Raw genomic sequence first — 13,222 nt, 5'->3', positions numbered from 1 at the left:
AGAAGCCACCTGTTTAAACAGGACAAAGCTTTGCTTTTAATACATCAAAACACTAATAGCAAGGAAAGATTGCCAAACAGGGCTTCTGCCCATGGGGTCATTTATAAACCAGGGTGGATACACGTGGAACATCTAAATGCAGCTTCCTCGCTACCATTCCCTGCTGCAGGTGTATTTGTTCTAAGGGGTGTAAGTAGCTGCTCTGTGAAAGTGAGTTAAACCCAGGGCTATTGCACAGAGGGCTCTGCCTTACAAAGAGAGATAATAACCCTTACCTCTGGCCCAAGGGGACAATTAGGGGTTAATTATTTAACATCATAAAGCACTCGCAGGGCTGGGGATGAAAGTGGGAAGTCTTCTTAGGAATAAACTACATTTTATAAGAGGCCTGGTCCTAGAATTCCTGGTTGGAATATGGGGGATGAGCAGGGGATCCCCCGAGGAGCATCCATCGCATCCATCGTGACCTAGGGGGCACAGAAAAAGAAGTGCTTTGGGGAAATGAATCTGTTTTGCAGTGTTTCATGGCTGGGGATGTGCTGAGGGATATGGGGACCTGGGGTGGGGAGGATGCCCGATACAGCCTGCAGGAGGTGGGTGATGGGGCAGTCGATAGAAAGGGATTGAATCATTGCAATGAAATGGGAGAAAATAATGATTTGGGGTGTGGGGAAGCCAGTTCTTCAAGTCAGGGATGAGTTTTGGGGCAGAAAACTGCAAATCAAAGCACCTGGTGTGCCCAGGGGTGGGGGTTACTGATGTGTCCGGGGTGACCCTTCCCATCCGTGTGGGGTTTGTGAGGCTGCCAGCACCCAGGGCGGGCAGGGAGGAGGCAGGTCTTGCAGGCAGGGGAGGAGCACAGCCTACCTGGGCGCAGGTGCTGCAGTGGGATCACCGGAGCAGGTAAGGCTCCATTGGCCAGGACCGCTGTGGGGAGGGGGTTTCATGTTGGGAAGGGCTGGGGAAGGGGGAAGAAAGTCACCTCAAGCCATGGCAATCACCCCCTATAGCTGGGAAAGGAGGGGACCCCCCTCGCCTGCCCTTTGGATGGGTAAGGATGGGGAATCCCAAAAGCTGGCATCCTGTCCCCATAGAGAAGGAGGAGAGGGGTTGGGGTGGGTGAGCCTGCACCCATCCCCATGGGAAAGCGAACTGTGGGCGTCATGGGGGAGTGCGCTCTGTTCTCCTGGACCCACCACAATGGGGCGTCCCAGTGCCCTGGGGTCCCCATAGGATGGGGCACAGGGGGATTTGGTGCTGTCCCCTGCGGTGATGGGACGGGACGGAGCAGCCCCATGAGCGTGCAGCAGCACTGCCAAGGAGGAAGTGGAAAAACAAACACCGTGGGGCTTAAAGGCAGGCCGAGGGGAGCGTGGGTCAGGAGGGGGCCAAGCAGTGGCCTCCAAACCCTCCCAGCCCTTGGCACTCGCAACCAAATCACATGCAAAAGCTGTGCCTGAAAGCTAAACTCAAATCACTGCTGCGGGCACCCAACCAGCAGCTCCCTCCCTGCAGAGCTGCCCAGAAAGGTCTCTTTTAATGCCCCAGAATGAAGAGTCCCAGGGTGCTGTAGGGAAAGGCTTTTTCCTCCTTCCTACCTCCTAGTTGTTGTTGCAACAAGTAAGAACATCTCACTTGTGCGGCACACGACGCACGCACCGAGGCACGCAACGCATGCAGAGGTTTATGTCTGGCAGCCACAGCGACCTATTAAAGGCAGTGGTAGCTGCAGCACTCCACAGGCTTAGCCTGATGTGTTGAAGGTGAACAACTGGATCTATCTGGGGTACGGTGCAATGGAAACGGGTACTTTGGTCCCTTGTCATGGGCAGTTTTCCTTGAGGGATGGCGAAGGCGGTTGGGAGGAGCGCGTTGTATTGCAAATACAGTCTTAGGCTGAGACCTCAAACAATACCCATTTTTGCTGCGTTGCTGGTGGTGGCAATGCCAGTTTTGAGTCACTGCTTCATGTCGGGACTTGTGAGGCTATAGGGGTTGGAGGAGTCAGGGCTATTCCATCGCCGCACATCGCGGCTTGCTGCGTCCCATGGCACCCAGCACCTCTAGAAAGCCCTTTAATCTCTCAGGCACCACACAGAGGCAAAGAAAAATGGCTCATTTCCCAAACCAGATCAGTTTCAGGCAGACCTCATTGCCTTAAAGCCACAACTAAACAAATGCAGGTCATAAAGAGAAGCCAAAGGGTGACCAAGTGCCCGCTCCGAGCTCCTGTAATCGAGATGGCTTTGGGCAGTTTGTTTTATTTCTCAGCTTTCCCTGCTGGGCTGTAACTCAGAGCTGCTTTTTGCTGCTTCCCTGATGGGGAGGCTCAGCACAGGGGTAAGGATGGAGACTTATAAAGCAGGGACTTATAAAACAGAGGGATAAAAGAGAAGAGCGGTAGCAGGCAGAGAGCAATATAACCTTTCCATCACCAGCTTTTCAGTCTCTTTTCCGGTGGGTCCATTGCGTCTGTTGAATAGACCTCAGGTCCAACATCCCAAATGTGAGGCTTTAGTCCCAGGTTGAACTTGCAGGTTGATTTCATCCCATGGCCTTTGGTTTTGGGTTAGCTCGGTCTATCTCAGGTGTCGGGACATGATGGTCCTTCAGCTATTTCCCAGCAATTGAGCCTAACGGGCTCCAATGGTGATGATTGATAGTTTTAAACCCAGGTCTAAAGCCCCTGCTGACCCTTTAGAGGCAGAAAAGCTGCTTTCCTGCTTTTGCAGACGTGGTTGGGCTCATGAGCGTTAGCAATGAGGACCATGATTGCTCAGTGTCACCGTGAGCGCTCCCCGGTGCAGATGGGGGCAGTGATAGAAGGAAAACCGATGATAATGGGATGAAATGGTTCAGAGAGGGGTTTTAGCCTGACATTACTGCATTAGGGATCCAGCTCCCAAGGGAGATAATGGAAGTGCTGCTATGATTACGAGTGCCTCTGCAGACAAGGAAGACAGTGCTGGTAATGGAGTGCAGCAGCGGAAACAGGAGGCAATGCCTCTCCTGACACCTCCTGGGTGTCTCCCCTGCCATCGTTCTGCCCACAGAGATGTGGTTATCTCCCCTCTATGTTATCTTCTCCATTCAGCCCCCCAGGTAGAGTATTGAGGCTGTGGGGTTATGAGCAGACCCAAACCACATCTACAAGGTTGGAAATCGCTTCCTTATTTCCAGCTCCACGCCTCGGCAGCATTCCCCAGCTCAGCCTTTGTCTTTATTGCAAGCCAAGGCACTTCCCTTCTCCACTGAGTCAGCACTTCCCTGGGGAGCACCTTTGTCACCCCAGAGCCAGGGAGCAGCAGGTCCCACTGTGAGCAAACCAGCTCTGATGAGTCCAAGCTGCCTCATCTGCAGGGGTTGAAGGGTTGAAGGTTAACAGCAGGAGCTGTTTCCAATGGTGAACTTTAAACTGTGATTTCCAGGCTGGGGAGAATAGAAGTGATGCCCCGACGTTATCGCTGCTCTAATAAAACCTTTCCAAAAAGCCCTTATTAAAGCCAGTGTGACCTTTGAAAAACATAAAGGGTCCAGGGTTTAGGTGGAAACAGATTATACGTGGCTGCCACAGTAGGGGAAAAGGAGGTGAAAGCCTAACTGGGCTCCTCTCCATCCTCCCCACTGCTCCAAACACTTCCCTGGGTGGTTGGGTGCGTGAGCTATAAACCAAGAAGAAACCAGCTCCTCTGGGAGGTGATAAGAGCAGATGAAAGAGTAAATCATTAAGCAAGTGCAGTGCACAGCATTGTAATAACCAGGGGGCAAAGTGCACTAATTACAAGCCAGCAGGGACGTGGGCATGTTATTAAACACAGGTTGGATGAGGAGGGAAGGGAAAAGTCAGGCTGCGCAGGGATGCTCTGCAATGGTGGCTGCTGCTCCCAAGCCACAGCATCAGCTGAACCTCCAGCTTTTTCCTTTCCCCAGTGTGACTGATGGCAGCCAAAGTCTCGTTGCATTTGGAGCAGGAGGGATTGGATTGGAAGGGGCCTTAAAGCTCATTCAGCTCCATGCAGCAAGGACCCCTTCCACTAGAGCCAGGTGATCCAAGCCCCTGTGTCCAACCTGGCCTTGAACACTGCCAGGGATGGGGCAGCCACAGCTTCTCTGGGCACCCTGTGCCAGCGCCTCAGCACCCTCCCAGGGAAGAGCTTCTGCCTAAGAGCTCATCTCAGTCTCCCCTCTGGCAGGTTAAAGCCATTCCCCTTGGCCTGTCTCTGCATCCCTTGTCCAAAGCTCCTCTCCGGGTTTCCCCTTTAGGCACCGGAGCTGCTCTAAGGTCTCCCCTTAAGGAGCCTCCTCCAAACAAGAGCTGTTTGCTCCAGGGCACTCGTTGAAAACAGAACAGTTTTGCTTGGGTTTTCCCCCTGTGCTCACCTCTTGCATGTTTCCAGAGGAGGAAGAGAAGCAGGAGGAATAGTTTTGCTGGTCACGCGTCCCAGATAAGCCTCCCTGCTTCCTGCTGCTGAGCCATCGGGCAGGACAGAAGGCAGCAACCCCAAACCAGGCCCTGCTGTTGCACCGGGCTCACCTCATCTCACATCAGCCAGGGTATTCCTTCTCCATGTAAGTGACCATAAAGTTTCTCTGCTTTGATTGATCAGTGTACCATAGAACGGCTGGGGTTGGAAAGGACTTTATCCTTTAGATCATCCTATTCTGACTGCATCAATCTCACGTGGGAAACTACCAGGTCCCATCCAATATAGCTTACAAATAAAACTGCTGGAGCTAGATCATGGAGCTACATATATTACTAAGTGTTGTTGTGGTAGTGTTGGAATTATGGCATTAATATGGCTTGATATGGCTGCAGTGTTCCTTTCGTACTCTGGGATGGGTTTAGTTGTGCTTTCAGTCTCCGTCCTGATGTTATACCAGTGTGTATGTGATGGGATTCTCTGCTCACCCAGAAATGTCCCAGCCATCTCCCTGGCTCACTTATGCTGCTCCCTTCACCACAGGGATACAGGTGGATGCTTTGATTCCCCGCTTGTTTCTTTCCAAGTCCTAAACAACCTATTGTGTTAATGCACTGGACTGTGCTGGCAGTGCTGGTGACCGGAGTCTTGCTTTGATTCTGTGTTTAATTACCCAGTGTCAATAAATCTCTCCCTTTAAATCATGCCTGCAAAGCTGCTAGAAAGAAAACAGCATTTCCATGCACAGCTTTTTCACTCCTGCATTAAATCCCCTCCTAAATGCATTGGCATGAACCCCACCGTGACAGCTCATAGGTGTCCTGGGACCGGCCCCGTGTGAGCCGCAAGGACATCAGCCCTGTCTGCGTGTCGCTGCATGCACCGGGGTGGTGTTTGCATGGGGAGGCAATGTTTGCTCACCGTGAGCTGTTGGATGAGGTGGCTTGGTTAAACCAGTTCGATTCGGGCAGGTTGGCTCCAGGGGCTTTAGCAAGTCTGGTCTAACCCAGCACATTTGCAGGCCCAGGGACAGCTTCCTATGGGAGATGGTATCTGCACACAGGAGAGCTCCGGGGCTTCAAAGGTGTCCCTGGGACAACCTGACCTCAAATCAAAGCCTCTCAAAGGCCGGCAGCACAAGCCAGTTGTCCTTTATGAAGGAGGGAGGCAGCAGCAGAATAAGTGGTGGAGAGGCACTGGCAAAGAGAAGCTGTGGCATTGCTAAATGGAGAGGGAAGTCCTAGGCACTGGCAACAGAGCCTTTGCTATCAATTAAAACATCCTAATTGACCAGCCTGACACAACTGACCTGTGAGGGCACCAAGGCAGGGCCCCAGAGGTACACTGGAGCCCACAGGACAGAGTTAATAGTTAATAGTTTCTCTTCCTAATGAAGCAAAGCAACAAATGGCAAACGGGAGCTGGCTGGGTTAGGATTGCACTAATTCCCCTAGGAAACGGGTCCCTGGCTCTACTGCCTAGCTTGGGCTCTGCATGGGGCAAATCCCAGCTCAGTGATGCTCCATGGAGAGAAGAAGGGATGGGAGGAGGTGCTAAAAAGCCCACCCTGGAAGGGAACCCCCATTCTTCCCATTGCTATGTCAAAGAACTGGTGTAAGCTGTATCATGACATGGCTTTTCCTTTGCCTTGCAGACAGAGGAGGTTGTCAGGATGGCAAACTTCAAGGGCCACGCGCTTCCAGGCAGTTTCTTCCTGCTCTTTGGGCTCTGGTGGTCAGTGAAATACCCGCTGCAGTATCTCAGCCAGAAAGTGACTAAGAAATCCCACAGGATTTATTGCTTCCAGCGTGTGGACGCCATCGAAGGGGGACTCAAAATCATCTTTGCTCTCATAGGTAAGGGTTATATTTCAGTGGTTATGCTGGTAACTTCCCAGCCAGGAGTGATGCCTGAACTGGAGCCCTTACTCATAGAAAGTACATGTGGAAGGACGAGCCTTGGATGTTCATCTTGATCTCTAGTAGGGATTGATGTGAAAAGGCCAAGTCTCGTGTCCCTCTTCAAACTGAGCTACCACTAATAAAGCCAGCCCTGATTTTGACATCCAGTCCTTTCTCCTTCATGCAAAACCACCCCTTCTTGCTTCAGAGCCACCCCAACAGCAATGAGTCAGGTCAACCATCACTGCAAATGAGGCATGAGGACCGTGGGCTCTCATGTGTCCATGCAGGGATGCTGGCAGAGCAGTTCGTCCCGGATGGTCCTCACCTGTACCTCTACAGCGGGGAGAACCGTGACTGGGTGAAGCTGATGAACTGGCAGCACACCACCATGTACCTCTTCTATGGCCTCTCTGGGGTGGTGGACGTCTTCACCTACCTCTCCCCAGTGGTGCCACGGGGTCTGGATCGCCTCATGCTGTCTGTGGCGGTGTTTGTTGAAGGTTGGTACAAGGAGACGCTTCATTTGGGGAGGGATGCTGAAGGGTGAGTCAGAAAGGGACCAGAATTTGCCAGGATGAGATATTGCCCTGAAGATAGGACGTACTGTAGGTGATGTATTATGAGAGCAAGATGTGAAATACAGGCATCAAGAGGTCCTGGCTTTGCTCTGTTTGGGGTTTCTGGGGTGGCAGCGGCACAAAGCAGCAGGCTGAGTTTCCTCACCATGATAAATAGCTGGAGGATGCTGCCTTTATCTTCCATCTACAGAGCTGTTTGCGTGCCTCTCTTCTCCCTCGAGAGCCATTAATTGCACTGCTGGCATTGTCATCCTCATCTGCTTGCATTGCACGTGGCAAACTCAAGTGACTTATTCCATCATGGATCTCATTTTGTCTTCAGGCTGTCTTGCAAGTCACGAGTCAGGATTTCAGGCCCCTCTTGGAGCACGCAGGCAAAAGGCACTGGGAAATGAAGGTCTTGCTTATGTAGAAAACCCATTAAGGAAGGCGCTGCTCCTGTTATTTTCCCTTCCCTCATCCCAGTGGTTTTCCAAGCAGCTCAACAGGCACCATTTGGTACATGAGAAAAGGAAATCTGTGTCTACAGCTCTCAAGAACATGGTGAGGTTTCAGCAGTAGAAAAGCAGGACACAGCAGGACCCTGACCATGAGGAAAGGGTGATCTGAAGAGGTGAAGAAAACCACCTCTGTTCTCCACATGTTGCTCAGATCCTCCTGCCCCAAGGTTGGGCATCGCATCCCTCTGGGATGGTGGGGTGCCAGGAGACCCGAAGGGATGGTGCTATGTGGAGTGCCTTGTTTTCATGGTGGCCTGCCTCAGTTTGCCAGCCAGGCAGGTGATTCTCCCTGTTAGGGCTCTGTGGTCATGGTTGGAGTCACTAACTCTAACCTGGTATTTTGCAGGGTGTCTCTTTTATTACCACGTCCTTCACCGCCCTATGCTGGACCAGCACATCCACTCCCTGCTCCTCATCGCCATCTTCGCAGGGGCCTGCAGCACCATGTTGGAGGTCTTCCTGCGTGACAACATCGTCCTGGAGATGTTCAGAGCCGGTGCCACCATCGTCCAGGGCACGTGGTTCTGGCAGGTGGGTTCTCTGATGGAGCAGGGCAGCGAGGTAGGAGAGCAGCAGGCAAAGAGGAGCAGAAGCCGCACATCACACATCAATCGCATGTCTCTGAAGGATGGGTTATGCCAGGCTCGCTTCATAAATAGATCATAACCCCCAATGCAAATGTGCTTATCACTGGTCATCCCTGCTGGCTGCTGCTGCTGAAGTTGCTGTTTGTCTTGGCTTATGGCTTCTCAGGGTGGGGAAGAGCCCATGCGAGCGCTCCCAGGGAGCAAACAGGATCTAACAACCAAGTCCTAATTGCTTAATGTGCCTAATGCACCCTGCAGCACTCCCTCTGGTTTGCTGGAAAGATGCAAACCCCACCGAGCAATGAAATACAGGCAACTGCTTGCTCTGATAGGAGGTGGAGAGGCAAAGAGATCAGGGGGAGAGAAGCACTCCCAACACTAAGGTGCCAAAGAGAAATGTGAGCTCCCTCCTCTTTCTCAGATGCCCTAACTCAAACCAGGCTTTATTCAGAGGTTAAAGACTGGGCTGAGCTTGTAAAGTGCTAAAGTGGGAGGTTTTAAAGGAGTCTGCAATGCAGTGGGACAATAGTGGTGTGGGTATTGCACAGAATAAGAGAGACCACAGGCGCAGACTTGCTTTGTGTGGTCTCTCACTGCAAGGTTGGACTTCCACTGTCCACTTCCACAGTCACCACATGGGTCATGGTGATGACAGAGATGGACACAGAGCACATACACTGGTTTCCTTCCCCCGCCACAAGGTAATGCGTTGCTTGTTCCACCCAGATCGGTGTCGTGCTGTTCCGGCCATGGGGAGGCCCAATGTGGGATGAGAATGAACACAGCAACATCATGTTCCTCACCATGTGCTTCTTCTGGCACTGGGCAGCCGCCGTGGCCATCCTGGCTATAAACTACACCCTCACTTACTGGTATGGCTGGGGCAGGGATTTGGGCTGGAGTGGGATGTGGATGTACTCCAGCCCATCCTGGAGGACAAAGAACTGAATAAGCAGCTCCTCACTACAGCAAGTTCCAGGGCAGAGTCCCAAGGGTGCATGTGATGTGTTGAGCGTACAGAATGCGAACCAGTGCCAGCAAGAGGCACAGGCATTAAATGGGAAGTCAAATGACAGGGACCCCGAAAGCTGGGCCTGGAAATCACACTGTGTTTTTGCTATGCTGGAAGTCAAACTCTGATTCAACAGAGCAATCAAAGCGTTACCAGGACTCCCTGACACTTTGTCCTGTCCTTTGCAAGGGTTTGAAAGCTGGTGACAGTCACCGAGCTACAACAGCACTGTTTGATGGCTAAAATAGCACCAGCCCCCAGCATGGCTTTTCCAACGGATGGGAAGGGGGCATTATCCCACTTTCAGGGGTGCTCCTATGGCCAATGGACCTCTAAGGGATGCTGCATGGCTTGCTGAGACATGGTTGGACTCGATCCCCAAGGTCTTGCCCAACTTAGTTATGGCTGCCCCATCCCTGGCAGTGTTCAAGGCCAGGTTGGATGGGGCTTGGAGCAAGCTGCCCTAGTGGAAGGTGTCCCTGCCCGTGGCCATGGAACTGGATGAGCTTTAAGGTCCCTTCCAACCCAAAGCACTCCATGATTCCATGGCTGACAGATGGGGTAGTCTAGGCAAGCAAATAGACATTAAACAGAATAAAATCCCCTCAATTCCCACCCAAACAGCATCTTGGGAGCTCTATCATAGTTTCTTCTCTTCTGTATTCGGTACAAGTGCATTGGGCTCCCTTGAGCATTCCGGTGAGTGGCAGCGGCTGGGGGTTCTGCTAACAGTGATTTACTGCTCGTGTGTTCCAGCTGCATCCAGAGGCGCAGGGCAGGCAGCGGGGAGCCCTACATCAGCCTCGGGGTCCGGCAGCAGAAGTGTGACCCCAGCTCCCAAGCCACCTTCTTGAGTGCATCCGATGAAGAGTGAAGAGGGAGCAATCGCCTGCTCCAGAGACGTGAGGAATCTGCTTCCTAGAAGACAAAACCCCAACGCCAATGGGAGATTCCTGCTTTGGGAGAGCAAGGGGAGGTGGCACCGTTCTGCTGCTGGGAAGCACGCAGCGGGGAGCTGCCCTCCATCCATACCCCAATATTGGCCCTTTCTAAGCCAGCACTGGGTTTTAGCCACACAATTAGGCATGGGAATTGGACATGACGAGATCGCTTCACCCCATGGGTTCCCATGTGTGCTCCTGTGGTGATGGAGGGCACCCTTTCACCCGACTTTTCCAAGGGCCTGGAGGCTCTGACCTGCTGTCCTTGGAGTCAGGGACACCCCCAGGCTGAGACCACGTACCTCTGGAGCAAGGCATCACCCCAAGGAGGAAGAGGAAGAGCGTTGAGTGTGAGCTGATGTCAGGTTTGCACCACCACTGCGGCTCGGTTGTGCACAAAGCAGGTTTCATTACGGAAGCACTGAGCTATTGAACACTGAACTGTTTGTAGTTTCCCTGTCCACTTACAGGCTGAAAGAGTGAATAAATGGGAAATAAAAATCCCCCCTGAGCTGACATCCTTACATTTAAGACTGATGAATTATAGAGTGCGTGATAACAGCTTCGGCAAGCCCATCTCTCAGACCTGCAGAGCCTGAAGGACTGTAAGACAGGCGGCTAAGCAGCAGGCATTCACAAACCATCCTGGTTTTCCATTGGGAATAACACAATGTGAGAGGAAACAGGCACACATTTTGCTTTGAGCCTTCCTTTGCCAGCTAATTCCTTGCAAGGGAAGGGACTGGAAATGTCCTCAGTAGGAGGAAAAGATGCATATAGATATATATATATGGATGGATGGATGGATGGATGGATGGATATGATAACCACCAGCCCAAGGTGAGCTGCATCTGTCCACGTCTCAGACCCTGGGGCCAGAAGGATGCTCTGTGCAGAAGCCTCCTCCCTGATGTCTCCCAGAGGAGGGATGGATGGCAGCTGGGCTTGTGCTTGCTCATGACTGTAAGAGGAAGGCAGCTTTTGCTCACACGCAGGGAAAGCAAAGCTCCTCTTTGAGCATCCTTGTGCAAAGCCTCTTGCAGAATAAGGGGGCTCTAACCTGGGTTTTATTGCTTATTCACAGTGCTATGAAGCCTAACCGGCTCTCCTTGGACCCCAGCTTCCCTCTGTTGTCCCCACTGAGATGGTTTCCTTTGGCAGGCCTGGATCCCCGCGTTATTTTCCCCTTGGGAAAACACTCCCGGCATCCCTATTCCCATCCAATAGCCACATGAGGGCAGCACCAGGCAAGGCTCCTTCAGCGTGCTCCAGGCTGGCTGAGGCTGCAGTCAGTCCCCATGCAGCCACCCTCGCTGAAAGCAGAGGTTATTCCCACCGCAGGGAGCACAGAGGAAGGCTGACCTTGCTATTCCCTGCTTGTGAAGGTGGGAGAAGGTTTATCCAACCCTCCCCTGCTCTTTTGGCTGCTCCTAATGGAGCTGCTGCCCCCTTTCACCCCGAGGTTTTCTTTGTCTCTTGTCGCTGCGGGGCCACAAGAAGCTTTTTCCCTGTGTCTGGAATAGCCTCATGCATCCCTGCTCCTGCAAACACCCCAGCACCATCAGCATAGCGCTTCCTGATTTGTTTTCCAGCTCTGGGGCACATTCTTTCCCAAGGTATGAAGGTCAGCCAAGGAGCAGGGATGCAGCCTGTGGTTAAGTGGGAGAATACAGGTGATGATCACTTCTGGAGCAGGAATAAGCATGTTCCTCTTAGCTAGGAGAAAACCATGTTTGTAAAGAGCTCAGCTTTTGGGGCCGGTTGTCCTGCATCCTGATTTTCACCATATAAACTGAGTTATTACCTAGTGTCTTTGCACTGGACCCACCGGAGGGGAATGGGGTATATGTGTAGTCAAAGGCAGCTCTGGTTTCAAAAGGCCTCATGAAGGTTGCTGGGTGCATGGTGAGTGGTCCAGAGATGCTTTGTTATATAGCGAGGTGCCCCCACCAGCTGCTGTCGCACTGATTATATATGTTATGGTATAGATGCTAAAGGGAGCATTGCTTTGAGCCAGGACGGTACTAAAGGGAGTAGTGCTTTTAACACAGCCTTAGCATCACCCAGTCGTCCTGGACCATCAGCTGAGTTACCAGTCAGCCTTTGTACTGGACCCATTGGGTTGAATAGGGGGTATATTCATAGCCAGATCCAAAGCTGGTTTTAAAAGGCCTCATTTCCCTGGCAGAGATAGGATCTGCTGCTGCCACCCTTCCTGGCCACCTTTATGTAAGCTGAAACGATGGTGTAGGCAGCAGAACAAGCCCTGCCTGTGCTGTTAACCGCCTGCTTCACCTCCTCTGGTGCCTGTTTATGAAAGGCAGCGCTCGCATTCGTCATAACAATAATAACACTCTGCACTTCCCAAACACCCATCCATCTGCAGCGCCGGGGCTGCTGGCGAGCCTGTAATTACACCGTGCCTCCCCCCACCCCCGGGGAGGCAGGCAAACATTATCACATCTTCCCCATTAGCTGGATGGGGAACCTGCAGGGAGAGGATGCTGCGCTCCCAGCTGAGGAGAAGGGAAAAGAGGAGGGCAGTAATGAAATGCGCTTTGGGGTTTAGCTTGAGATCATTAGAGGGGCTGGAATGAGATCATTAGAGGGGCAAGAGCAAGTCAGATGCAGATGTGCATCCCTCCGTGTCTCCCTGGGAGGAAGAGGACATCAGGCTCGTATATAGAATGGTTTGGGTTGGAAAGGACCTGAAGATCATCCAGTTCCAACCCCCTGCCATGGATACCTCTCATATCCTTAGGGATACTCCACATCCCTAAGGAGCTGTGATGGAGCTGCATCCATTGGCACCTGCAGTGGTGTGTGAGTGACCTGCTCTGTGATTCGGAGGGAACATTGTCATCCTTTCTCTGGGTACCCCATGGTGTTCCCATCCAGGTGTCATAGTTTTATGCTTGTTTCCATCATGGGGATGGTTTAACAGGCTAGAAACCCCTTTTCCTCACACCACTTCATCCAGCTATGACTTCTTTCCCTGTCTGACTGCAGGGGCTTTAACATAAGCTACCTTTTCCATAGACACCTTCCTCTATACGCTTTCCTCTTTCCTGGCCCTTTAAACTCCATGGAAAATGGCATCATCAGCCTTTGAGCAGATCCCTTTCAGCTGAGCATCGTTTCCTCCCCTCTCCCTGCACCTGCTGCATTCCCAGCTTCCATTGCCCCACTTCCTGCAAGGATCTCGCTCATCCTGCTTGGGAAATGCCTTCGTGCTGAGGCTTTGTTGAGTTGGGTGGTTGGGGAAGGGAAAACTGA

General features: G+C 52.2%; 1 protein-coding gene across 1 annotated transcript; it reads left to right on the top strand.

The window, feature by feature from the left end:
* The first annotated feature begins 694 nt into the window (after nucleotides 1-694).
* On the top strand, nucleotides 695-10,028 carry LOC130611833 (transmembrane protein 45B-like). Its single transcript, XM_057433020.1, is given in 7 exon segments — nucleotides 695-811; nucleotides 814-903; nucleotides 6,079-6,280; nucleotides 6,616-6,828; nucleotides 7,753-7,937; nucleotides 8,720-8,865; nucleotides 9,762-10,028. Coding segments are annotated over 7 exon segments (1,071 nt in total). The 3' UTR covers nucleotides 9,880-10,028.
* The last annotated feature ends 3,194 nt before the right edge of the window (nucleotides 10,029-13,222 follow it).

Source organism: Pezoporus wallicus, unplaced genomic scaffold (assembly GCF_028554395.1).
Source record: "Pezoporus wallicus isolate ANWC-B61680 ecotype Strahan unplaced genomic scaffold, APGP_CSIRO_Pwel_v1 contig_11829, whole genome shotgun sequence".
Lineage (NCBI taxonomy): Eukaryota > Metazoa > Chordata > Aves > Psittaciformes > Psittacidae > Pezoporus > Pezoporus wallicus.
The sequence above is the reverse complement of the archived record's forward strand: the minus strand, read 5'-3'. Positions and strand labels throughout refer to the sequence as shown.